Source organism: Caretta caretta, chromosome 5 (genome assembly GCF_965140235.1).
Source record: "Caretta caretta isolate rCarCar2 chromosome 5, rCarCar1.hap1, whole genome shotgun sequence".
Lineage (NCBI taxonomy): Eukaryota > Metazoa > Chordata > Testudines > Cheloniidae > Caretta > Caretta caretta.
Window position 1 is genome coordinate 116887328 of NC_134210.1, and position 26667 is coordinate 116913994.

General features: G+C 39.2%; 2 protein-coding genes across 7 annotated transcripts in view; one reads left to right on the plus strand and one right to left on the minus strand.

Annotated features, from left to right (window-relative positions):
• The window catches only part of IFT74 (intraflagellar transport 74), a 69036-nt gene that overhangs the window by 11767 nt on the left and 30602 nt on the right, over positions 1 to 26667 (plus strand). For all 5 annotated transcript variants that reach the window (XR_007356587.2, XM_048849450.2, XM_048849451.2 and 2 more), the window contains 6 exons: positions 2582 to 2641; positions 4070 to 4131; positions 17395 to 17533; positions 18438 to 18500; positions 20274 to 20417; positions 21182 to 21222. Coding sequence is in view for 4 of the 5 variants with exons in the window: in XM_048849450.2 (XP_048705407.1) it covers positions 2582 to 2641; positions 4070 to 4131; positions 17395 to 17533; positions 18438 to 18500; positions 20274 to 20417; positions 21182 to 21222 (509 nt within the window). In the remaining variant the exon portion in view is untranslated. The remainder of the gene's footprint in view (positions 1 to 2581; positions 2642 to 4069; positions 4132 to 17394; positions 17534 to 18437; positions 18501 to 20273; positions 20418 to 21181; positions 21223 to 26667) is intronic.
• On the minus strand, positions 4363 to 16569 carry LRRC19 (leucine rich repeat containing 19). Of its 2 annotated transcripts, none has more exons than XM_048849454.2 (5): positions 16461 to 16569; positions 10341 to 10433; positions 8007 to 8511; positions 7669 to 7884; positions 4363 to 6237 (listed from the first exon to the last, which is right to left on the minus strand). In XM_048849454.2, the coding sequence occupies exons 2-5, from the start codon at positions 10422 to 10424 to the stop codon at positions 5909 to 5911; spliced, it is 1134 nt and encodes a 377-aa protein (XP_048705411.2). In that variant the 5' UTR covers positions 10425 to 10433; positions 16461 to 16569; the 3' UTR covers positions 4363 to 5908. The 2 variants fall into 2 exon arrangements, with proteins under 2 accessions (XP_048705411.2, XP_048705412.2); XM_048849455.2 differs by lacking the exon at positions 16461 to 16569 and adding an exon at positions 8865 to 8932 and having other exon boundaries at positions 10341 to 10426.

Sequence of the window (26667 nt, forward strand, 5' to 3'; positions counted from 1 at the left end):
GATTTGTGAGACATGATTTCCCTTTCCAAAAGCCATATTGGTTCTTCACCAACATATTATGCTTATTTTTGAATCTGATAGTTCTGAGCTTTCATGTAGGTTCAACCAGTTTGCCTGGTGCTGAAGTTAGGTTTACTGCCCTGTAATTGTCAGGATCACCTCTGGGGCCTTTCTTAAAAGTTGGCATTACATTAGCTATTCTCCAGTCATCTGGTTCAGAGATTGATTTAAGTGATAGGTTACATACCACAGTTAGTAGTTCTGCAGTTATATATTTGATTTCCTTAGGAATTCTTGGGTGAATTCCATCTGTCAGTTTAATTTATCAATTTGTTCCAAAACTTTCTCTGTTGACACCTCAATCTCGGACAGTTCCTCATATTTGTCACTTGAAAGGAATGGCTCAGTTGTGGGACTCTTCCTCACATCCTCTGCAGTGAAGACTGATGCAAAGAATTCACTTAGCTTCTCTTCAATGGCTGTGTTTTCCTTGAGTGCTCCTTCAGCACGTCAGTCCCCACTGTTTGTTTGGCAAGCTTCCTGCTTCTGATGTTTTGGTTTTGTTTTGTTTTGTTTTAATTGCCGTTATTTTTTTGTCTTTAGTTAGTGTCTCTTCAAATTCTTTCTTGGCTTATACTTTTACACTTGACTTGCCAGAATTTATGCTCCGTTCTATTTTCCTTACTAGGATTTGATTTTGAATTTTTAAATGATGCCTTTTTGCTTCTAAATGCCTATTTTACTCTGGTGTTTAACCATGGTGGCATTTTTTTTTTTTTTTTTGGTCCTCTGACTGTTTTTTTTTATTTGGAGTATATATTTAGTTTAAACCTTTATTATGGTGTTTTTAAATAGTCTCTGTAGTTTGCAGGCATTTCACTCCTGTGACTGTTCCTTTTAATTTCCCTCATTTTTGTTTAGTTCCCCTTTTTGAAGTTACATGCTACTGTGGTGGGTTTCTTTGTCTTTTTTGCCCAACAAGGATGTTACATTTCATTACATTATGGTTTCTATTACCAAGCAGTTCAGCTATATTCCCCCGTTGCACCAGATTACTGCTTACGACTAAATCACGAATTGCTTCTTCCCCTTGTGGGATCCAGGACAAGCTGCTCCAAGAAGCAATAATTTATGGTGTCTAGAAATATTCTCTCTGCATGCCTTCCTGAGATGACATGTATCCAGTGAATATGGAGATAATTCCCCCACTACCTCCTTTGTTCCTATACATTCCTATACATTTTGTACACTGATTTTTAGGGTCCCATAAATTGTCTTCTTTCCACCAAGTTCTTGTGATGCCTGCTATATCAATAGCCTCATTTAATGCCAGGCACTCCACTTCACCCATCTTAGTATTTAGACTTCCCACATTTGTGTATAAGAACTTGTACATTTTGTCAATATTCAGTTGCTTGCTTTTATATGTTATATTTAAATGTGATCTCTTATTCTTTACTGTTCCTGACTAGCTCCTACCTGTACTTTACCAACTTCTTTTCTATCCTCTTTACTTGGATGTGGAGGTCCCCCTTTAATAAATTCATCCCTAAGGGATGTCTCTACCCAAACTGTGTTCCTCTGCACCTGTCAGCTTTCCCCCAACCCTTATCTAAAAACAAAAACAAAATCCTCTAAACCTGTCTAATTTTACATGTCAGCGCTCTGGTTCCTTACATCTGGTCACCTCTACACTGATACCTCCACTACTAAATGCTTCAGTGTTATCTCTTTATGGATCTAGAAATTTTTAGCAATATTCTACAACTTTATTGTACATGTGCATCACAATATTGTGACTTTAAAAGGATTCTGTCAAGTTGCCTAGACCTGAAATGTTAGTTACTTTAAAATCATTCCAATGTGATGCAGAATGCCTTCTATATTCTAAGAAAGCTGATCTCTGTGGGCAAAGAGGATGTGTTTTGAGGAATTTTATACTGTTCAGTGCTCCAGTTTACTGTTTTTAAAAATCCCAAAGACTAACCTATGCTTGCATAGAATCATAAAAACAGTGTTTTCTATTGGTTGTGCAGTAGTGGTTGCCTAACTAACAAGCACTATTTTGAAGTGTGTTCATAGCCATAGTTAAGTTATTAAGAGATTTAAGCTAATTGGACAGATACATTTTGTTTCAAATTTGAAGTGGAGTTGAAAATTAGCCTTTCTTTCTCTATGTCCACAGGAAAGGACTAAATCAGTAGAGAGAAAAAATATTTTGAGGCTTGTAAGAAGGAGAGGGAAACCAAGGAGAGTATTTAAAAAGAAAATGTACTGGATATTATAAGTAATCAACTTTGCTTTGGATGTGAGAAATCAATACCACTTCTGTAATATTAATGTTATTTAGTATTAATTTTCTATACAGTTATACAGAACTTGTAAGAATTATGAAATATGAAGCTTACATATGGTATATTAAAATTTCTAATTTCAGATTTTTGTTTGCAATACCATACCAGTCATCTCTTTTGTAACGTTTTCAAAGAATGATTTAAGAGTTTTCTAACTTCTTGTATGTTTCTTTAATGTAATTAAAAAGAACAGAGTATTAACTGTTTGAGCATCTTTCTTGTTTCAGCTAGTGGATAAACTTAACACCAATACAGATATGGAAGAAGTGATGAGCGATTATAATATGGTAAGAGTTTGAGTATTTGCCATGGTAATATAGTATTTACAATAAAAATATATATATACATTACAACTTCAGTCATTCAAATGTCTGTGCATATGCATGATTTTGTTGACCTAAAGAGTCTATTGACTATAATGGGATTATTCGGGTGAGTAATGCTAGGCAAGTATGTAAGAGTTTGCAGGGTTGGGACGCACATGACTTCAATGGAGCTGCTTGTGTGTGTGTTGTGTTAAGCACATGTGTAAGTGTTTGGAGGACTGAGGCCTTAGTTATAGAATGAAGACAGCATAAAACTCTTTGTCTCAAAGTTTAGCAAACACTTGATAATTGTTTTCCAGAAACAGGATTGATAGTTTTTAAAAAATTAAATAGATTAAAGTTTCTGTTGTAAAAAACTCATCAAGGTATTATATGTTTTCAGTGAATTCAGTTCTTCTTTTTGCTTCCCAAGGAAGTGCGTGTCTAAAATTTAGATCTTGAGTATACCCTGAAAACACTGCATGGGGTGTTAAATGTAGTATCCTGGGATCCCATATTCATTGTGTTTAAAATACTGTGGTTTACATCCTAAAACAACATGTGTAGAGCTGCAGTTATTGAAAGACTGACTAAACCTTTTCATCCAGCTGTTTCGACCTTAATGCTGGGGTATCTGTTGGTCAGTGACACAGTTGCTCTTAGAATTATCCTCAAAGCCCATGATATTTCTCTATTTCAGGTAAGAGAGATATGTCTCCCAACCCAAGGTACCAGTATTCACATATATCACACATTATTTGGGTGGAGGGCACAGAAAACTAACCACCTGACAGGCTGACCACATGCACCAGTCTTGCTTGTAAAATTCCCCAGGCTCTTGAGTTTTTCTTCATTCTCCTCCATGCTGTGCCCTTCAAGTGACTCCAAAGCAATAGTGCATTAATGGGCCTATGGTGTGTTCAAAAGCAAATACATATCAGCTGTGCTTTCCCTTGAAGTTCTTTCTTGATTTCATAAGTTCGCTGGAGGGAGTCTTCAGGCACCAAGACTGTGCCAGTGCTCACTGTGTTCATAGTCAGAAGGAACTTTTCTTTGAAAAGAGGCTTCCAGGAGCTCGAGAAGCAAGTGAAAATATTTTTACCCTAAGTGATCCAACCTGATTATTAATAAAAACACTGATGTGCAGTTTCTGTGATTGCAGCTCCTATTCAAATGCAGGCTTCCAATGGGAATTAGAGTTACAGAATCCATCTCTGCCGCATCAGATAGGCCTTTGTGGTAGGAGGCGGCTGCTATTCCTTCCCATCTCCATTCTGGTCTTCCATTCCCTTCGTTCATTCAAATGCTTGTATAACCTTGGATGAATGGATACTGTTTATATTTTCATTGGTGGCAAGAATCTTTTCATGCAAAAATCTGTTACTGAGTATTGATTTTTTTTTTTAACAGCTAAAAACTCAAAATGACCGGGAAGCTCAGAGTATTGATATAATTTTTACAGAGAGACAAGCGTAAGTACATCAAATATCAGAAAATTGAATTTTAGCATAAAGTAGCTTATTAAAATGGGTAAGAGTGAAGAAGTGATTTGATTGATTGGGGGATTTTTAACTCAGAAAAATATTGCCTAAGAGTTGCATGTATGCTCTACAAATGTCACTGAATAAAGTTTGTAGGAAATAAAATTTCACTCACTCAGTCAACTTTTTAAAGTACAGCATAGTCCTAAAGTACATTTAAAATATTGTTTCAATATATTTTAATAAAGAAGTTGATTTTTAATCAGCTGAACACATAATGGGTTTGTTCTCTAAGTCAATCAGAAATTATCAGGTCAATAATCCTACAGGTTATACTGTCACTACTGCATCTGTATTCATTAAATATGTCATTCAGTACAACAAAAATGAAGTTATTTAAAAGAACATTATGTAAGAATCAATGTCTCCTTTAAAAACAAACACTTTGTTCTTTGACAGCATTTTGTTTCATCAGGATTGCTTTATAGTTAGTCTGACTTCCTGACTGAAAGAAACAAATGTTACCATAGCCTTCATAACACAATTAAAATCTGTTATTCAGTGATTTCTAAATACATTAAAAATGACCACATACCTGCTAACTGTTTTATAAATACACCACGAGTTTTTGTAGTATATTTATTTTTACAGTTGTTGCCAATTCTGTCCTCAGACATGCCTAAACCAATAGCATTTATTCCAGTGGGTCTCTTTGAGGATACATTTGAGCCATTAATGTTTCAAGTTTTGTTTTTTTATACAACGTAAAGATTTTGTGACTTTAAAAGTTTAATAAAAAGTGATGAAAAATGTGGAGCATTTTGCTATTGGCTGTATTTTATGAACACTTTTGTGAAATAATACGAAATACATTTTTCTTCTAATATTAAAAACAAATGTCTATTTTCTCATTTACTATAAATTATTCCTTAAATAAAATGATGTTTTCCTATATCTCAAAATCCTGATTTTAAGAACATTTGAAAATCGTGAAGAGGTTCATCTACCTTCAGTTTAAAAATGGAAATTTCTCAATGTTTTCTTTAAATTGTTAAAAATATGTACTGCATTGGCAGTTTTCAGATATTCAGAACCTGTTAAGAAAAAAGACATCAGGCAACCGTGGGATAAGATAAAAAGGTGGTTGGTATATAATAATGGTAATTTGTCCTTGAATGCATTTAAATGATGGGGGTAAGACAGCGTATTTGTTTTGCTTACTCAAACAAATACTTTTTGTTTATGAATAAAGAAAACTGAGTTTGGCTTAGATACTCAATGCTTTTAGTTTTGCCTAGTGGATAGAGCATTGAATTGAGACTCAGGAGACCTGGGTTCAATTCCCACTTCTGCCAGTGGCATGGGCATGTTACTTCCCCACTCTGTGCCTCAGTTCCTGGTTGTAAAACAGGGGTAATGATGCTACCTTTGTAAAGTGTTTTGAGATCTACTGATGAAAATACTATATAAGAAGTAGGTGTTATTTTCCCCCACTATAATCAAACAGTGAGATTTTAGTGTCAGACATATGGAGTATATGCTTATGTACTTTGAAATATTTGTTACTGTGGTAATACATTCACAACGCCAGATTTCCTACCTCTACAGTTAATACATGTGCCACACATTTGTCCAAAAAAGAGGGATTGAGAGCTTTGAGTTCTGTCTGTGATACATACTAGATATATTTATATACAAGATTTTGAATGGATTGATCCTATATAATCAGCTATTGTAAAGCCAAATGATCATCCATCATATAAGAATTTTAGACCTTTTCAATTAATCCAGGGTCGTCTATATATTTGTCTTCAATAAATCCATCCTCCTCAAGTACAAATGTATGAGTTTGTTCAAATGCTACAATGGCATCGTGCTCATTGGTATTTGATATTGATGGAAAAGTGCTCAGATCAGTTGTGAACTCCTTGTCAAATATTTCTGGTTCATACTCTTCCAGACGACGGTGATTGTAGCTGATCAAGTAGAGGTACCACTGTGGGAATTTTATGGCAATAAAAATCAGTAGTGAAGTGCTTAGGACAAACACCAGAACACCCAGAAGAAAGGCCCAAGTTTTGCCAAGAGGTGGAGAACCTTTAAGAATACAAAAGAAAGTAAAATCACATTAAATTAAATATCTTAAACCAAAATAACCAGCTCCTTGCATAATACCAAAAGAGCTATGATATTAATTGCTTCATGGCCTGATAAGGGACTCATGGAAACAAAGTGATAGAGACTCTTGAGACTCTTTGTACAGCATTAATAGAATACTTATGTTTGGACAACCAAAATCTCTGCACCGAGGACAAACTTTTTACTTGCAGGTGCCTAAGTCCATATTTTAACTCTCTAGATACTTAGAATGTGCTGTGTGGTCAAGTTTAAATAAGTAACTTCCTTTCAGGACTGAAGGTCTGTTGAAATGTTCTGGGCATGTTCCATGAATCATTATTCAGATTTTAAGTGAACTTTAGATTCATCCCTGGAATAGGACAACAGAACATGTAACTGATTTTCATTTTCACACTTCAAGCTGACATGATTGCCCTCAAGAACATCTATACCCAGATAGTCACTTTTTAATTTTTTTTCATTTTGCACATCTCTCCAGATATATTTCCTTTATGATGAAAATCCCAACAGACCATAGCTGCCAAGAATCTCTGTTTGCAAATCTACCCTGTGTGTTCACAGTGCTGGCTAGTGTCCAGGGAATTATGGCAGCTGCCGCATCCTAAGGGATTTTGTGGCTGAGCTGGCCTCCTAGGTATAAAACGATCCAGAGCTTGCTGTCTCTTTCTCCCATTTCAGTCACTCATCGGTCCTACTGGTCTCTTTGTGCAGAGGAGAGATGGGCTCAGGAGCAGGAAGTGGAGTTGCTACTCTGAGTGGGAAAAGGCAGGGGAGCAGAATCATTTGGATGGAGGATGAAGTAGAGAATAAATTGTGGGTAAAAAGGGAGAGGAAGGGTATCAAGTGGAGTAATGGTGGTTCAAAATGGGACACCAATGGTGGAGAAAGTGGTGTAAGTGCTCCTTCATGTTTCCAATAGGGGTAGAGTGGGAACAGTCATGATGCCCTCTCACTGAACACACCAGAGGTCAGGCATAAGGGTATGGGTAAGTAAATCAGTAGAGCTTGTTTACATACCAAGAAGAAAACTAAAAATAGGAAGGAGCCTGTTTTCAGGGGTAGACGATTGTGGGCGGTTTAACTGGGTGGCTTGATTGTAGTTCATTTAAAATACAAACACTTGGATGGTTATTTGAACCTCAAATCTTCTCACATCATTAGTTTATAGATATTATTTTACAATATTCCATAATGGAGTTCTAATTCAGGTCAGTTTTGAGCTTCTGATAAAGTTAAACATAACAAAAATTCCACATAATGTGAACACAATATTTCTGTGCCTAGGAGCACAGCAATCCCCATATCCCTAACTTTTTAGAGGACTGTCCCATAGCACTAGTATTGGATGGTGCTATTATGAAGTATTAAAATGAAACATCAATACATCACCTGGATTTGATGCATTACTCCTAATATTGTTGTTTGAAGAGTTGAGAGAAAATGTTAAAATGGCAATGTTTTTAGGACTGATGGCAGATGTGGAAGGTGTAGTGACTGCTATAGAGCCTCTTCTTGAGTCACAATCAGATTTTTGGATAGGTGCAGTCTTGATAGAAGATTTGTTCCAGACATCTGGATAAGCACACAGAGTGTCATTTTCATGTTCTGAAAGTATGAATAATAAAAAGGTCATGAAATATTGTATTTATAGGGTCTGCGCTGCAGTGTAAGTAAGATATTGTGATATATTGTGTAATGACCTGAATGCTGCTGTTGTCAAAACTTACCCATTGTCACGTTTGAGGTATTCAACCATTTCTGTAAACTGAGCAGGCCACAGGAACAATTCCATGGATTTCCATTTAAGGTAATCAGTTTAAATGATGCTTTTACATCAAAGTACTTCAACAAATTGTCCTGTAGTCTCAAAATTGTCAGGTTTTTTAGTGTTGTAATTGTGTCAGAATCCAACTGGGATATTTTGTTATGATTTAGATTCAATATGGATAGTTGATTTAGGCCTGTAAATGCAGCCTGTTCGATTGTACTGATATAATTACTACTAATATCTAGAACTGTGAGTTTTAACAGATTGCAGAAGGTATTATTATGTAGCACAGTAATGGCATTTTCATTCAGATAGAGTTCAGTCAAGTTAATAAATAGCTGAAGAACCTTTTTGTCAGAATCATTTAAAGTAATGTTGTTATTACTAAGACACAGTTTAGTAACACTTTTATTTAGAGAGTTAGGGATAGAAGAGTAATTCTTTCCAGATTCCTCACAAGTAACCTGTTGAAGGGAGAAAGAAAAACAATGTAAACATAGAAAATTACAAATTATTTTCTAGTAGGGAGAGTTGATGGTGAAGGAGAGAGAAACAGTGACAAGCACCTACAGTGCAAAAAACCTTTGTAACCAAGCATTCCAACTCTTTGAGGTCCAAAAGGAAATCTGTCCTGGGCCAGTACTATCCCATTCCTGATTTTCTTAAAAATATACTTGTGGGATAAGGGACACGGTCACTGAGGTGGTGGAAGTCATCTTAGGCCTTGTCTACACTACAGGGAAAAGGTGATCTAAGCTATGCAATTTGAGTTATGTGAATAGCGTAACTCAAGTCGACAGAACTTAGATCTACTTACCATGGGGTCCACGCTACACGATGTCGACAGGAGATGCTCTCCCGTTGATTCCCCTTACTCTTCTCGATCTGGTGGAATACAGGAGTCAACAGGAGAGCGATCTGCAGTCGATTTAGTAGATCTTCACTAGACCTGCTAGATCGACTACATTGATCGCCATGCATCGATCCCCCGGTAAGTGTAGACAAGCCCTTAGTGAAGCTGTTTTGGAGTGTGGAATTCCAAGAGGGGGAGGTGAAACTCCCCTCTGTGGTGAGGGGGTGAAGCTGGGAATTAATGACCAAGAGAAATTAGGAATGTAATATGAAGTTTTTTGCCAGGCCTGATGGGAAGGGGGCTGAGTATAAAAAGAACTGCCTTCCTACATAACTGGAAGATCTCTAAAGAAAGGTGTAGTGACTGAATGAAAGGAAGGGGGCAAGAGTTTGAGAATTAACTCATTTTTGTTTTCTCTTCATATTTTGTTCCATATGTAAAGATGTTTATTTTAATAAGATTTTCAGGCAGACCTTTTGAGAAGGAGTGAGTTCACTAAAGATTAAATCTTTATGGCAACCAAGACACTTAAATGAATTTGGTTTTCTGGGTTGAAACTAACCTACCTGCAGTCATCTCAGCTCTGAGAGCCTACTGTACTGATTTTATTCTGCATACCAATGAGTACACTGAGACCTGTTTTATTTTTACAAGATGGTGGATTTCTCTTGTGCGTGTGCATGTGTGTGTGTGTAATTTGCTCTCCTACAGGTTAGTGCAAAAGATAAATAGCAAAGTTAGTTCTAGACATGTAGGCAGTGAGTTACTTCCTTAATGTAAGCAGAGTAATCAGTGTAACAGCAGTTTAATTACCTGACTGTACATGACACCCAAATATAAATACAAGAAGGAGGAAGCAATTCAATTAAAAGTCTCTTTGGAATTCAAAATCAAACTCTATTCTCTTATTACTATGATTGTTTTCAAAAGCTGTAGGGCTGACTTTCTGAAGTGCTGAACTCCGTCAACACTCTTGGCTTGAGTGGTATTTGAGGGTGCTCAGCAGCTTGCAGTTTTTTGAGCTTGCTCCAAAACTGATTGAAGTCAGGGAAAAGACCGTTGACTTTTTGGGTTTTGGATCAAGATCTGAAAACATAAATATATCAAACATGTTTGCAATTCAATAAATTACAAAGTGCAGACTTGTCATAACGATTTGCATTGGTTTATTGTGCAATTAAAAGAAAGCCATGTTGTTTATTGCATTTCTATATGTTTCTACCGTCAGGTTGTTGAATATCAATCTTTCTATAGCTCCAGCTATAGCTATATACAGGCTTTGTATGTATACACCATAAGGTATTGAGGTGGTTGAAGATGGGACTATTGTTAAAATACATAATGTCTTTGATCTACAAGGCACCTCCTGTAATTTCTATGGATCTTCTACAAAAATGAGCAAAAATTAAGCAGATTAGTTGATATGGTTATAAAACTTACAGAAAGAGAAGTAGTATCGCAGTCAGCTGTGACTGGATCGGAGAACAGTGCTCCAATCCAGATCATTAGCCAAGGGATTTTCATGTTCAAAATCTAGAAGAGAAAATATTTTTGCATGTTAGGGCCAAAATTTAAGTAGCTATATTAGTAGTTTAAAGGCATGCTCCTAGTGAAGATTGTTTTAGTAATGTAAACAAAATTGTTGATTTATAGTTGAAACCAATTATTCATCATAACTTACTGCATTTTTGTCTTACGTAAATATTGCCGAAGGCCTAAATAAGACTGCAGCTGGGGCGAAAGATGTGTTTTAGCCAAAATAGCTGCAGCTTTTATTGAACTGAGCCAAACCTGAAAGCAACCAGGCAGCTTGTGTGCAGTCGATCAGTATTTGTGGTGACCAGCACAGTCAATGAAGCTCCTATGTTATTCTTGTCATAGGATAGCCCTCTATGCACCGACCTATTCATCTGTGCTTTGGAGCTAGGTAACCATGGGTCAACATGCTATGTTGGGGTCTTTGAACCAGGATACACCCTATCTATTGGAAATCATGAGGGCTTTCCTTACAGAGGCTATTCATTTTAAGATAAACCTACCTCCAGAAATTGTGCAAATGACACCTGATCCATCTGCTCCTTTGAATCAGGGTTTATTGGCAAGATTTAGCCACCCATCAAGTAATAAAGTAAAAGTGAATGCAAACCATGTAAACTGTATTAAAGGATACATGCATGCAGCATCTTTGGATTTTCAAGAAAGGCAAAAATCCTGTGAGGCAAAATCATTAGAGATGGAGAAATAGGATTTGGCAGGAAAACCAGAGTTTAGAAAAAATTACTTTATGACCCCTTAAGGAAGTTGAATCTAGGCTCCTTCAGACATATGCAGTGCAGATTTAGGGACTATATTCTAAATAGGCACTAGGAGTGATCAGGTTAATTACAGACCAGTAAATCTCTACCTGGCAAACTGGTTGAAACAATAATTAAAAATAGAATAATAAAACATCTGGAAGATCATGATATAATGGGGTGTAAGCAGCATGGTTTCTGCAAAAGGAAAATGTGTCTCACTAACTATCCACAGTCTTCAAACTTGTTAGTAAACTTGTGAATAAAGGAGAATCAGATGAGATGATTTATTTAGACTTTCAAAAGGTCTTTGACATGGTCCCATACAAGAGGCTGCTAAAAAACCCTCAGTAGTCATGGGTCAGAAGCTAGCTAGGAGACAGAAAACAAAGAGCAGGATTAAATGGTCAATATCCATCATGGTTAAAGATTCACAGCAGGCCTTCCGTGTAATATATTTATAAATGGGCTGGAAAAGGGAAGTGAGCAGCAAGGTAGCAAAGTTTGCAGATGACACAGAGTTATTTAGGTTAGTCAAGACCAAAGATGACTGTATGAGTACCTTCAGAGAGACTTAACCAAGCTAGGTGAATGGGCAACACAATTATACCTGAATATTAATGTTGATAAGTATAAGGTAATGCACAGTGGAGGGGAAAAAGTTAAAAACTCAGACACCTTACAGGGTTCTTTTATGTTAACTGTATAAACCCTGAAAAAGGACCTAGACTCAACTGTAGATGGCTCAGTGAAGACCTCTGGACAATGTGCAGCTGCGGTCAAGAAAGCAAACAAAATGTTAGGATGCATAAAGAATGTGATAATAAATGTGGATAATATTATAATGCCTTGATATAAATCAGTGGTGTGGCCTTATCTGGAATGCTATGTATGGTACTGGTTACCCCCATCTAAAAAGATATTGCAGAATTAAAGGGAGTTCAGAAAGTTAAGAGGTATTGAAAAACTCATATGAAGAGAGACTGAAAACAGCTTTACCTTAGAAAATAGATGAATAAGAGGTCCCTTCCAGTCCTATGATTCTAATGTTTTCAAAGTTATTTTTAGCGCACTGGTCTGCAGTGTAGACATACCCCAAGAGACTTTCCAGCATCAAAATTTCTTCTTAAAGCTAGGTCTCAATTCTTCTCAAAACTAGTAAAAGGAAGACTTAGCCAATCTCGTACCATGATAGCAGGCCTAGCCATTGACAAACTTGGTTTGCTGGGCACATTGGCTTATAGCTCTTTATCTCAAATAATACTTATGATCTATTTTACAGGTGTGGCCTGCTGACCAAACCTAGCTAGTTGCTTGCCTGCCTCCCTCAATCTGTCCCCTCAGGAAGATTGGGATTGCTCCAGCCAGTTGTGTATCTCCACTGTTGTTGGAAATGTACATCTGCTGGATTCACTCCATATGCTCTATAGCAAGGGTTCTCAACCATTTTCTTTCTGAGACCCCCCACAACATGCTATAAAAAGTCCATGTCCCAACTATGCCACAACTGTTTTTCTGCATATAAAAGCCAGGGCCGGCGTTAGGGGGTAGCAAGCAGGGCAATTGCCTGGGAGTGCACATGACAGGGAGCCCCTGCAAAGCTAAATTGCTTAGGCTTCAGCTTCAGCCCCAGGTGGCAGGGTTCGGGGCCCTGGGCTACAGTCCTGTGCAGCGGGGCTTTGGCTTTCTGCCCTAATTAGTCTTAACATTGGTCATAATTGGTGGATCCTCTAAAACCTGCTCACAGCCCCCCAGGAGGCCCTGGACATCCTGGTTGAGAACCACTGCTGTATAGAAACTTTCAGTTATCATAAGAATATAAGAACGGCATACTAGGTTAGACCAAAGGTCCATCTAGCCCAGTATCCTGTCTTCTGACAGTGGCCAATGCCAGGTGCTTCAGAGGGACTGAACAGAACAGGTAATCATCAGGTGATCCATCCCCTGTCACCCATCACTGCAGCATACCTCAGATTTGTGGGTTTCTCTCCACACCTAGGGAGGGCAGGCTATTAAAGCAGTCTTGACTCAGAATATTCTTGCAATTTAAGAAGGGGAAACAAATCTTTACAAGTTGCTAAATGGTGAAAGGTTTCAGAGGAACAGCCATGTTAGTCTGTATTCGCAAAAAGAAAAGGAGTACTTGTGGCACCTTAGAGACTAACCAATTTATTTGAGCATGAGCTTTCGTGAGCCACAGCTCACTTCATCAGATGTTTACCGTGGAAACTGCAGCAGACTTTATATACACACAGAAATCATGAAACAATACCTCCTCCCACCCCACTGTCCTGCTGGTAATAGCTTATCTAAAGTGATCAACAGGTGGGCCATTTCCAGCACAAATCCAGGTTTTCTCACCCTCCACCCCCCCACACAAATTCACTCGCCTGCTGGTGCTAGCCCATCCAAAGTGACAACTCTTTACATAATCAAGTCGGGCTATTTCCTGCATAGATCAAGGTTTTCTCACATCCCCCCCACCCCCATACACACACAAACTCACTCTCCTGCTGGTAATAGCTCATCTAAACTGACCACTCTCCAGGTTTAAATCCAAGTTAAACCAGAACATCTGGGGGGGGGGGGGGGTAGGAAAAAACAAGAGGAAACAGGCTACCTTGCATAATGACTTAGCCACTCCCAGTCTCTATTTAAGCCTAAATTAATAGTATCCAATTTGCAAATGAATTCCAATTCAGCAGTTTCTCGCTGGAGTCTGGATTTGAAGTTTTTTTGTTTTAAGATAGCGACCTTCATGTCTGTGATTGCGTGACCAGAGAGATTGAAGTGTTCTCCGACTGGTTTATGAATGTTATAATTCTTGACATCTGATTTGTGTCCATTTATTCTTTTACGTAGAGACTGTCCAGTTTGACCAATGTACATGGCAGAGGGGCATTGCTGGCACATGATGGCATATATCACATTGGTGGATGTGCAGGTGAACGAGCCTCTGATAGTGTGGCTGATGTTATTAGGCCCTGTGATGGTGTCCCCTGAATAGATATGTGGGCACAATTGGCAACGGGCTTTGTTGCAAGGATAAAACCCCTCCAACGCATTATTAAGGATCTACAACCTATCCTAAAGGATGACCCAACACTCTCACAAGTCTTGGGAGACAGGCCAGTCCTTGCCTACAGACAGCCCCGCAACCTGAAGCAAATACTCACCAACAACCACATACCACACAACAGAACCACTAACCCAGGAACTTATCCTTGCAACAAAGCCCGTTGCCAATTGTGCCCACATATCTATTCAGGGGACACCATCACAGGGCCTAATAACATCAGCCACACTATCAGAGGCTCGTTCACCTGCACATCCACCAATGTGATATATGCCATCATGTGCCAGCAATGCCCCTCTGCCATGTACATTGGTCAAACTGGACAGTCTCTACGTAAAAGAATAAATGGACACAAATCAGATGTCAAGAATTATAACATTCATAAACCAGTCGGAGAACACTTCAATCTCTCTGGTCACGCAATCACAGACATGAAGGTCGCTATCTTAAAACAAAAAAACTTCAAATCCAGACTCCAGCGAGAAACTGCTGAATTGGAATTCATTTGCAAATTGGATACTATTAATTTAGGCTTAAATAGAGACTGGGAGTGGCTAAGTCATTATGCAAGGTAGCCTGTTTCCTCTTGTTTTTTCCTACCCCCCCCCCCCCAGATGTTCTGGTTTAACTTGGATTTAAACCTGGAGAGTGGTCAGTTTAGATGAGCTATTACCAGCAGGAGAGTGAGTTTGTGTGTGTATGGGGGTGGGGGGGATGTGAGAAAACCTTGATCTATGCAGGAAATAGCCCGACTTGATTATGTAAAGAGTTGTCACTTTGGATGGGCTAGCACCAGCAGGCGAGTGAATTTGTGTGGGGGGGTGGAGGGTGAGAAAACCTGGATTTGTGCTGGAAATGGCCCACCTGTTGATCACTTTAGATAAGCTATTACCAGCAGGACAGTGGGGTGGGAGGAGGTATTGTTTCATGATTTCTGTGTGTATATAAAGTCTGCTGCAGTTTCCACGGTAAACATCTGATGAAGTGAGCTGTGGCTCACGAAAGCTCATGCTCAAATAAATTGGTTAGTCTCTAAGGTGCCACAAGTACTCCTTTTCTTTTTTTAAATGGTGAAAATTATGCAAAGTTCAGTACATCTGAATTAAAGGGACACTGTAAACTCAAAATCAATTTTGAGCTGTTGAAAAATTTTCCTTGTGTAGTCAATCGGTCAGTTTCTGTCACAATGAAAAGACCCATATAAACATCAGCATAAGAGCAGAAAGATGTTCATAAAAATTTTTAAAGAATTATAAAAAAAAAAATCAACAAATACTATTTCAGGGGTGGCCAACCTGTGGCTCCGGAGCAACATGTGGCTCTTCAGAAGTTAATATGCGGCTCCTTGTATAGGCCCGACGCTGGAGCTACATGCGCCAACTTTCCAATGTGCCAGAGGGTGCTCACTGCTCAACTCCTGGTTCTGCCACAGGCCCTGCCCCCACCCCACCCTTTCCCACCCCTTCCCCTGAGCCCGCCATGCCCTCCCCCAACACTCCCCAGAGCTTCCTGCTTGCCTAGAAACAGCTGATCGGGAGGTGCAGGGAGGGAGGGGGAGGCAGTGATCGGCAGGGCTGCCAGTGGGCGGGAGGTGCTGGGAGCTGGGGTGGGGGAGCTGAGGGGGGCTGCTGATGTATTTCTGTGGCAATGTACGTTGGTAAATTCTGGCTCCTTCTCTGACTCAGATTGGCCACCCCTGTACTATTTGAAGGATGATCTATTAGAAAATAGATTTTTTTTTTAAAATTAGTCATTTTGCAAAAAACTCAGGCTGGCAGTACATCATTAATATCTTGACATTCTCCTAAGATCTGAGCCCATAGGTGCTTTCTTTGAAAATGTTTCATAAATGGCATTTTTCATTTCACAGGGATGTGTTCCTTTACACTTCCTACATTTAGTTAAAAAACAATAAAATATGCATTTTTCAAGAGTAAATTGGGAAGAAATGTAGTTTATAAAATCAGAAAATCTTTCCTTTCCAAAAGACTCAGGTTGTTTTCTAATCTTCTAACAAAGCATAATGCAGTAGGTTGGCTTGTGAAGAGTTCATATTGATTGAGGAACCCAGAGCGCCTTTAATGTATGATCCATTTCCAATCGGACAGCCAAATTATACAAACCAAGTATTTTCCCACACACTTAAGATATTAAATTGGTTTCATAAAAAAATTCTATAAAATATCTTACCTTTCTATTTTTTCTGAGAGATCATATGTATAGTTGTGTGTTTCCTGTGCATTAAAAAGAAGTAATATGTTGCAACAGCACTTTACTTTGTTTGCAACCTTTGTACTCAGTGAACAGGCAGGTAGCTAAAAATAAATAAATAAAAAGACTAGAACTTCCTTAGCAAAAGATTGACTAGGTTGAGCAATTTCTCATGGTCATCTCAGGTTTATTTGGATCTACAGCCAATAAGGAAGTCTGGTAATGATATGTTTAGGCCTCATAATTTCTGATCACATAGGAGAAATCAAGTTAAAATATCGCAGGAGCTTACACAGCATGAGTTGTGGTCAATTAAAGAAACTTATAAGAAAAGAGGTTTATTGTGTAAATGGAATCTAGTAATCAGATATGTAAAATCTGTAGATCTTTACAGATGTGCACATTTTTAAATGAAAATTCATGGTTTGCAAGCCTCATATTTTTAGTTTGCTAATTTGTATATAATGGTGATGTAATTGAAGCAACTATCTCTGGTAGTAGCTTAGATCTGTCACATAATCCCTCTTTATTTAGGGGGAACATTGCATGGTATGTCAACATTCAAAAAATTACTTTATGATAGGTTTGATCCTAAAGTTGTTTTGTGTTCAAAATTCACATTGATTTCAGTGAGTTAAACTTGTGTAAGGACAGAAGAATCAAGTCCAGTGTTATACAATGTGTATCATATATATATTTCAAGCAAAAAATCTACAGTAATGGTGCACTTATTTTATCGGCTGGAATATATTTATTTTAGGGAAAGAAGTTAGTTGTATATTTTTTGTGTGAAATTAGATTGTTTCGGGGGTACAAAGCATGGAATGAGCATCTCTTTGTTTTATAAATAAAAAGGATAACTAGTATCTAGTACTAGTTACAAAAATACTCTTACTTTCCTCTGTCATTACAGCAAAGAAAAGTTAATTCAAGCAGTGGAAGAAGATATTGAGCGTGAAAAACAAATAGCTGATGACATAATAAAAAATATGTCTCAGGAAAATCAAGCTAAATACATGGAGATGAAGGCTACAAATGAAAAACTGTTGCAGGTGGGTTTTGTCATATTGTTTTCTAAGATGCATGTGAAATTAGCTCCATGATTTCCACTGTATAGTTTGGAATACTGAAGAATTTAAGATCTGATTAATTTAAAAGGAAACTTTCAGGTAGCATTATCCCCAACATTTCAACTTTGTGCTAGTGCATGAAAATCAGAAAATGAAATTGACTAGAAACAAAATAATGCTTAGCACTTTCCACCTGTAGATATCAGTGTGGTTTACAAAGGATAAATTGTCCTCGTTCTCCTCCATCATTATTCTCATTTTACAGATGGGGGAAATAAAGGTGTAGAGGTTAAGGCTGTGATCCTGCGAACAGATGCTTAACTTTAAGCACATGAGTAAAATTAAGAACAACTATAAACTATGCAGGATCCAGACCTAAATGACCTGCCCAAGGTCACATTGCAAGTCAGTGACAGAGATGAGAGCAAAACCCAAGATTTCTGATTCCTTGTCCACTACAATAACTGCCTGGCATTCACATAAATGAAAATGACTGCAAAAATTAAACTTAGATTTTTAAAATTCTTTCAGTGTCAGTAACCTACAGTTTAACAAAAGAGATGAGGCTATTTTTAAAATATATATATATTTTTTTCAACGGACACTTTCCCTTCAAATTAAAAAAGGGGACACTGGTTCATAATTATAACCAAGATACAAGTAACGATGATATGAAGCTTATTCACAAAGACCCCAGTACTGCAAAGTCAGTGAAGCTCTGCCTGGAGCTGTTTGGAGGAAGGGATCTTAACCTATTCACACATATACCTAATAAAAACAACTGAACATTCTACAGCATTTGCAAGTATAAAATTTGTAAAATAGGGAAGTAAATCCTCCTCCAGTGGTAATTGTTACCTAAACTTTTCATATTTGTTTTCTTTAGGAATTAGATGCTCAACAGCAGGAGTTGGATGGACTGAATATAAAGGAAGACACCCTAGGATCTGTATGTATGAAGATAAATAACTGATCTACTTATATTTGTAAATGCAAAAAAAGTCTTGTCAACAAAGTAATCACAATATATTTTTTTCTGTAACTCTTTAATGGCTTGATCCTGCACCCATTGAAGATAAGGGCAAAGCTCGCATCTATTTTAGTGGTGTGGACTTAGGCCATTAATTTGTATAATTTTATTTTTAGCAGATAGGGCCAAAACTCCACCAATTATGATTTATAACTTGTTTTTGCTAGATGTCAGGTAATCAGATAACTGTATTTCACAGCTAGTATATCATACATGTGAAATATAGCTTAGTGATTACATCATAGATGTAAACTATCACTTTTGAAAGTATTAAGAAAGTCACTCGCTTTATGCTACTAGAGTAATTGGTATTTTGTGTGGATCTAAACAAACGTCCGGGAGAATAGAATTCCATCAACAAGCAAGATCAGGGCTGTAACACTGTCCTTCTGTGGCCACTTTTCTAGCCTATGTGTTGGAGCAGCAGATGCAGTCCTTCCAAACCCCAACACAAGGGCTCCTTGTTTTTGTACATATGTGTATGAGCTCAAATCAGTGGTCCTCTCCACAGTCACTTATTTTGATCTAGTATCAGTGCTCCTCTGAAGGTCATCTTGCATGGTAATTTCACTCCCATTCCTGCAGAGGCAACCTAGCACTTAAGTAGCATGCAAGGGCTTGCTTGTACTCCCTAGCCTGAGCTAAATTTTTCCCATGGTGAATATATACTGTGCTGTCACTTAAGTGTGTAGTAGGCCTGTGGCTTTCCTTCATGTTTTCCGCTGCCTTGGATTTGCTCCTCAGAAAGAAAGCAGAACATATTTTGCCACTAGATACTCCAGCATTCAGGATAGCTATGCTGAAGTTTCCTTTCTAAACTCTATTTTTCAGTTACCCTTAACATTGTCAGATGTATTCTTTTGTGATGTTAGAAATCAGAGAATTACTTTTAATTGTTCTCTGAATATATACATCAGATCACTCACAAACTCTTCTCCCCAGACAGTTGAGAGGTTTGCAATTTCTCCTTATGACTCAGCCTTCTTTAATGTGTGTGTCAGCCTTCATCTCCCACTTTGAAAGAACTGGCCTAAATTCCACAGCAGGGGTTGTGCTACACACACACAAACCAATATACACACAACCACTGAAGTTGAAGATTGCCTGCATTGATCTCACAGAGGAACATGCACCCAAGAGTATAGATATGATGTAGTATATATCCTCAGAAAACAATAGTTACAATGAAGTAATTTCCTCTTCTCTTACTTTCATCGGTTAGTGGCACAGAGATTTTGACAACCCCTTCAAATATTAGATCTTTTGATGTGTGCATGTGGCTTGATATCATAGTGAAAATGTCTTGACCATGCAAGGCCTTTCTGCCACTTCCCCCATATCGGTTCCTTAATAGAGATTATCTTCTAGCAAAGAAGGAGCAGAAATGTAAATTTGTAATTTTGGTAAAATTAGCAGAAATTGGTAAATTTGGAGCTCCATTAGGGTAGACCCTCATAGCAAGACATAGCCTAATAAAGCACTCAGATAGCACTGAGATGCTCAGAAACTATGCAAGATCCTAGACAGCTAGATTATATGGGTGGTCCTTTGTACTTCACTGTACAGTTGCCAAATAAACTTGTTTTATTGAATATGTGAACTTTGCTAAATAAAAATATAAGCACTGCAACAATTTCTTACCTACTGGCAATGCATCTAACCAGTAAGTGTTTGTTTGTTTGTTCTACTCAGGAAATAGCACATTCCCAGGTAAAACAAGAGGCAGTGCAGATGTATGAAAAACTTCATGGGCTCGAGGAACATCGGGATCAAATGATTGCTGAGGACAAGAGTATGGGATCGCCACAGGAAGAAAGAGAGAGATTACTGAAACAGGCAGGAAAACAAAATGACTATTATATCTTTTATTTACAAGGCTTTTTTAATTCAGTATTTTTTAAAGAATGACAATGTTAAAATACTGGGCTGGATTCTCTGCCTTGGTTCTGGCCCTTTTTGCTCTTTGAGCAACACAAAGGGGCTGATTAAGATTATTTGGTGGGATGGAGCTCTGAGCTAATGTAAAACTGGCAGAGGCAGCTCCTGTTCTAGTCCCCTTCACACCGGTTTAGAGGGCGTGTTAGGATGGAAAGGGAGCACTCGGGGGTGGGGAAATTGGGTTCATTTTATTTAATATCTTTCTAACTCACGACTAAAAAGTTTGGGAAAGATGAGCTGTCTTATTAATTACGGACCTGGTCCTGCAACCTTTTCTCATGTGAATAATTCCTACTAACATAACCAGTCTGATTAACTTAAATGAAGCTGTTTGCATGCATAAGAAGTATTCATGTGAGTAAGTGATGCAGGATTAGACTATAAAATAGAGCATTAAAGTTTAAAATATGTATTGGGGAAAGAAGAGAAGCACTGGGAGGTAGCTGAAATGATGACACCACTAAATGATAGTATTGCATCTTTTATTCAACAAAGCAACCATTGTAGAAAAACGATTTCAAAGCAGATCTTTGGCAGGCTGAGCCTTCATTCCTAACATAACTGAGTTAATCATTTGGTTTTGTACATCTTTTAGATTCTCTCTCTTTTTTGTCTTTGAATTTATTCCCTGTATTGAAACATTTGTTATTAATTTTTTATAGGTTAAAGAAGATAACCAGGAAATAGCAAGTATGGAAAGACAGTGAGTACTTATGTTATATTGCTCTTATAAGCCCTGCTCCCGCCAGTGGGTCCGCACATTGTAAGAGAAGTGTCTGAACATAGGATTAGGAGCCAAACGTTACTTTTTGTTCTCACACAAACTTCTCCTCTGTGGAGCTGAGCAAGTCATTTATCCTGTTTGTTATCCTGCTGTGAGAATTAGTTAATATTTATAAAGTAATAATGTGTTGCTTATAGCTGTTGTTGTTAATAAGAATCTACAGTAAAAATTAATTAAATTAAGTTACTAAAGCATTCTTTATATGTATTATGCTTATACTTCCTAAAGCTACTGTATTTGAGGATCTCTTGCGTTTACTTTAGAAACTCAGCTATTTTTTAAAAAAGTCTCTGAGTTTAAATTTAGTGAGTAATCTCAACCTGGAGACCTTTTAAAATTTGTTCTAAATTATTTTTAAACAGTTTTTCCAGAGTTTAAAACATTTGACTGGCTTGCTGCTCTGTTGATATGTGCTGTATAAATCAAATGTCCATAAGACGTAAATAAATAATTTTATGCTTGCTTCTATAATTTAAAACTGATATCATAACTTGTTTTAATACAAATATTTATTGGTACAGTTAAGCCCTGTTACTACATCACAAGTTAAATATTGTCTAATCCATATTTATGCAGTAGGTAAACTGTTTAAAGTAGGACTGTCAAGCAATTTAAAAAATTAATCACGATTAATAGTACGATTAATCGTACTGTTAAGCAATAATAGAATACCATTTCTTTAAATATTTTTGGGTGTTTTCTACATTTTCAAATATATTGATTTCATTTACAACACAGAATACAAAGTTTACGGTGCTCACTTTATATTTATTTTTGATTACAAGTATTTGCACTGTAAAAAAACAAAAGAAATAGTATTTTTCAATTCACTTAATACAAGTACTGTAATGCAATCTCTTTATCATGAAAGTTGAACTTACACATGTAGAATTATGTATAAAAAAAAGCTGCATTCAAAAATAAAACAATGTAAAATTTTAGAGCCTGCAAGAAAACTCAGTCCTACTTCTTGTTCAGCAAATCGCTCAGACAAACAAGTTTATTTACATTTGCAGGAGTTAATGCTGCCCACTTCTTGTTTACAATGTCACCTGAAAGTGAGAACAGGCATTCTCATGGCACTGCTGTAGCCAGTGTCCCAAGATATTTACATGCTGGATGCGCTAAAGATTCATATGTCCCTTCATGCTTCAAGCACTATTCGAGGGGACATGCGTCCATGCTGATGATGGGTTCTGTTCGATAATAATCCAAAGCAGTGTGGACTGATACATGTTCACTTTCATTATCTGAGTTAGATGCTACCAACAGAAGGTTGATTTTCTTTTTTGGTTGTTTGGGTTCTGTAGTTTCCACATTGGAGTGATGCTCTTCTAAGACTTCTGAAAGCATGCTCCACACCTCGTCCCTTTCAGATTTTGGAAAGCACTTTAGATTCTTAAACCTTGGGTCGAATGCTGTAGCTATCTTTAGAAATTTCACATTGGTACCTTTTTTGTGTTTTGTGAATTCTGCAGCGAAAGTATTCTTAAAATGAACAATACAGAATCATAGAACTGGAAGGGACCTTGAGAGATCATCTAGTCCAGTTCCCTACAGTCAAAGCGGGACTAAGTATTATCTAGACCATCCCTGACAGGTGTTTGTCTAACCTGCTCTTAAAAATCCCCAATGATGGAGATTCCACAACCTCCCTAGGCAATTTATTCCAGTGCTTAACATGTGCTGGGTCATCATCCGAGACTGTTATAACATGAAATATATGGCAGAATGCAGATAAAACAGGGCACATACAGTTCTCCCCCAAGCAGTTTAGTCACAAATTTAATTAGCGCATTATTTTTTTAAGAAGTGTCATCATCCTGGAAGCATGTCCTCTGGAATGGTGGCCAAAGCATGAAGGGGCATATGAATGTTTCGCATACCTGGCATTTAAATACCTTGCAATGCCAGCTACAAAAGTGCCATGTGAACGTCTGTTCTCACTTTCATGTTTCACTTTGATGTTTTAAATAAGAAGCAGGCAGCAGTATCTCCTGTAAATGTAAACACACTTGTTTGTCTTAGCGGTTGGCTGAACAAGAAGTAGGACTGAGTGGATTTGTAGGCTCCATGTCTGTCAGCACCAACAGCATCAACTCTTGTAGTGCCAGAGATACTGGCACCAACAGGGTCAGGAGGTCCGTGGCAGCCACAAACATGCGTAGGAGCTCCTGACTGCAGTCTTCTGAGCTCCCGCAGGAGGTCTAACAGATTGTGCAGGAACTGCCCTTTGAAGGATCCTTGCTTTTTTAGGAGCAGACGTGCTAATCCGTGGGTTAAAAGACTTCAGGGCAACATTAAAGTCCCTGGGGTTGTAGACCCTAGCCCCTTTCAGGAAGCACTTCATGCCTCAGCGGCCCCTCCAATATTCTGCTTCAGCTGTCCAACAGGACCTGCAGAGAGAGAAGACTAGAGGTTATAGGCATAGACCACCTTCTCTTTCTATCTCTGCTTTAGTGCCTGCCTCACCTAGACATCCAGGGCGTTCTAAGCAGGCATTTTGATGGGAAGCTTGAGGACATCGTACCAGTTCCCAGGATGCCAGATCCAATTATTCATTTGTTTGCAAACTGCCTTACCCATTTTATCAGCGCTTGGTCTCAGCGCTATGGCTTGTGGGTGTTGAGCACTGTAGAAATGGGATATTCCTTCCAGTGTATTTCCTTCCCACCTTCCCTCCCCATCGCTCTTCAGGGACCCATCTCACAAAGAACGTCTGGTACAGGAGGTTGAATCTCTTCTTCATGTGGGAGCCGTAGAGGAAGTTCCACAGAATTTAAGAAGGAAAGGTTTCTACTCCTGTTATTTTCTAATCCCGAAGCCAAGAGAGATCTCAGGCCTATTTTAGGCCTGCATCAGCTCAACAGCTATCTCAAAAAGATTACATTTTGCATGATCACACTGGCATCCATTATTCCCTCTCTGGATTCCAGAGACTGATATGCCACCCTACTTTCATGTTTCGATATACCAAATGCACAGAAAGTTCCTCAGATTAGTAGTGGAGTACTCACATTACCAGTCCATGGTGCTTCCATTCAGTCTATCTGCATCTCCTTGGGTGTACACAAAATGTCTGGCTGTGGTAGCAGTGTTCCCTCCCCACATCCATCCCATGTTTCCTGGGGTGGGGAGCAGGGAGGCTCTGTCCTCCTGCTGCTGTGCCAGAAACAGGACTGACAGTGGCGAGGCTGGGGGCCGGCGGTACAGCTGCTGGGGGAGCTGCCGGCATTCTGCTCCTTTCCCCACTGCTGCCCCTCCCAGCGGGGAAAGGAGCAGAACCCCCAGCCCTGCCCCCACAGCCCTCTCCTCCGCCAGGGCTGCTGCTGTGGTACACAGATGGAGATGCCGCTCCGTGGAAGGGCAGGGGGCAGGGCTGGGAGTTCTGCTTCTTTCCTGCTGGGAGACACAGCGGGGAAAGGAGCAGAACTCCCAGCCCCACCCCTGCCCTTCCAGGCATGGAGCTATGTCTCCATCCTTCCTCATACTACAGCAGCAGCCCCGCCGAAGACAGGGCTGGGGGGCGGGACTGGGGGCAGTACAGCCGCCGATAGAGCTGCCAGCATTCTGCTCCTTTCCCCGCTACCTCTACCAGTGTGGAAAGGAGCAGAACCCCCAGCCCTCCTGCTGTTGTCTCTTTCTGGTACGCTGTACTAGCTATAAATAGCTTGCCAGTACGGCGTACTGGCCCACTTGCACTGCTGGTTATATCCAGCGTTCATCTTATTCAGTCAGCCTTCAAGGCCTTAAGACTGCTGATCAATGCAAACGAATCTATCCTTTGCCCATTGCAGAGGATAGGATTTATAGGGGCTGTGTTGGGCTCTACCCAGGCCAGAGCTCTCCTCCCAGAGTCGAGAGTCCAATCTGTTCGATCTCTCATGACAGTACTCAAGATTCATCCAATCACAACAGTCCAAAACTGTATGAGACTCCTAGGGCACATGGCCTGATGCACGTATGTAATACAACATGCCAGGCTGCACTTCAGATCTCTTCAAACGTGGCTGGCCTCAGTGTACTCACCAAACCGTCTGCATCTGGACACTTGCTCATGGTACCTTCACAGGTTCTAATTTTGCTGAATTGGTGGTTGAATCCTATCAACATTTGTGTGGGTGCTTCCTGCGCCCTCAACCATCAATGACTCTGGTCTCAGGCTCTAAGATGGCTCTAGGATGGGGAGCTCACCTGGAGCTCTGAACTCAGGGTCTTTGGTCCTCGACAGAACTTGCCCTTCGTATAAATGTCAGAGAGATCAGGGCCATTTGTCTTGCCTGTCAGGCTTTCCTACCTCATATCGGGGAAGAAACCTGCTTGTCCTTCCAGAAAACATTGCAGCAATGTTTTACCTGATCAGATAGGGAACAGATCTCCTGAGCAGGTCTTTCTCCAGTCACCACGAATGGTCTCTTCACTCGATGTAGCCAGAGGCATTTTTCAGTACTAGGTCTATTTAGGCAGTCCCCTATTTGCAAACAAATACAACAGAAAATGTCACCAATTCTGCACCCTACAAAGTCACAGTCCAGGTTCCATCACAGACACCTTTCTGCTACCCTGGATGGGAAAGCTTTCTTAACTTTTCCCCCAATCCCACTTCTACACAGAGTGCCACTAAAGAGCAAGCAGAACCATACCTGGGTAACGTTAATAGCCCCAGCATGGCCGCACGAACACTGGTTCTCCACTCTACTGGACCTTTCAGTGGTAACTCCAATCTTGCTCCCTTTGCACCCAGATTTGGTCTCTCTGGACCACAGTTGACTGCTTCTCCCAAACCTGTGAACCCTTTTTTTAACAGCCTGAAAGCTCCATGGTTAAATCCCAAAGAGGAGGCTTGCTTGCAGCAAGTTCACTAGGACTTACTAGGTAGCACGAAGCCTTCCACCAGGGCCACCTGTCTGTCAAAATGGAAGCGTTTCTCTATCTGGGCTTGTCAAACCAGAGTCTCACCGATTCATTCATCCATCCAACAAATACTTGACTATCTCCTGCACCTGAAACAGCAAGGCCTAGCGATTTCCTCTCTCAAGGCTCACCTGGCAATAGTATCAGTCTTCCACCCTCACGTGGATAACTGTTCTATGTTTTCTAATGACATGACAATTAGATTCCTTAAAGGCCTGGAAAGATTGTACCCTCAACTAAGGGAGCCAGTTTCCCCTTGGGATGTGAACTTAGTTTTGGCTAAATTTATGACACCACCATTTTAGCCTCTTTCTAGAGGTTATATGTGCTGTTTATACTACACCTTTCCTGGAAGGTGATCTTCCTAATGCTATCGCTTCTGCCAGAGGGGTCTCCAAACTGTGCACCCTCATATCCAAACCACCATACACAGTCTTCTTTAAAGATAAG

Excerpts from the sequence above, each read along its gene's own strand:
- LRRC19 (XM_048849454.2), bottom strand. The coding sequence starts at position 10,424 with ATGAAAATCCCTTGGCTAATGATCTGGATTGGAGCACTGTTCTCCGAT. Across the intron at positions 8,512-10,340 it reads GCGATACTACTTCTCTTTCT|GTTACTTGTGAGGAATCTGG; the intron begins GTAAGTTTTATA and ends TCCCTTCAACAG. Across the intron at positions 7,885-8,006 it reads TACCTCAAACGTGACAATGG|AACATGAAAATGACACTCTG; the intron begins GTAAGTTTTGAC and ends TCATACTTTCAG.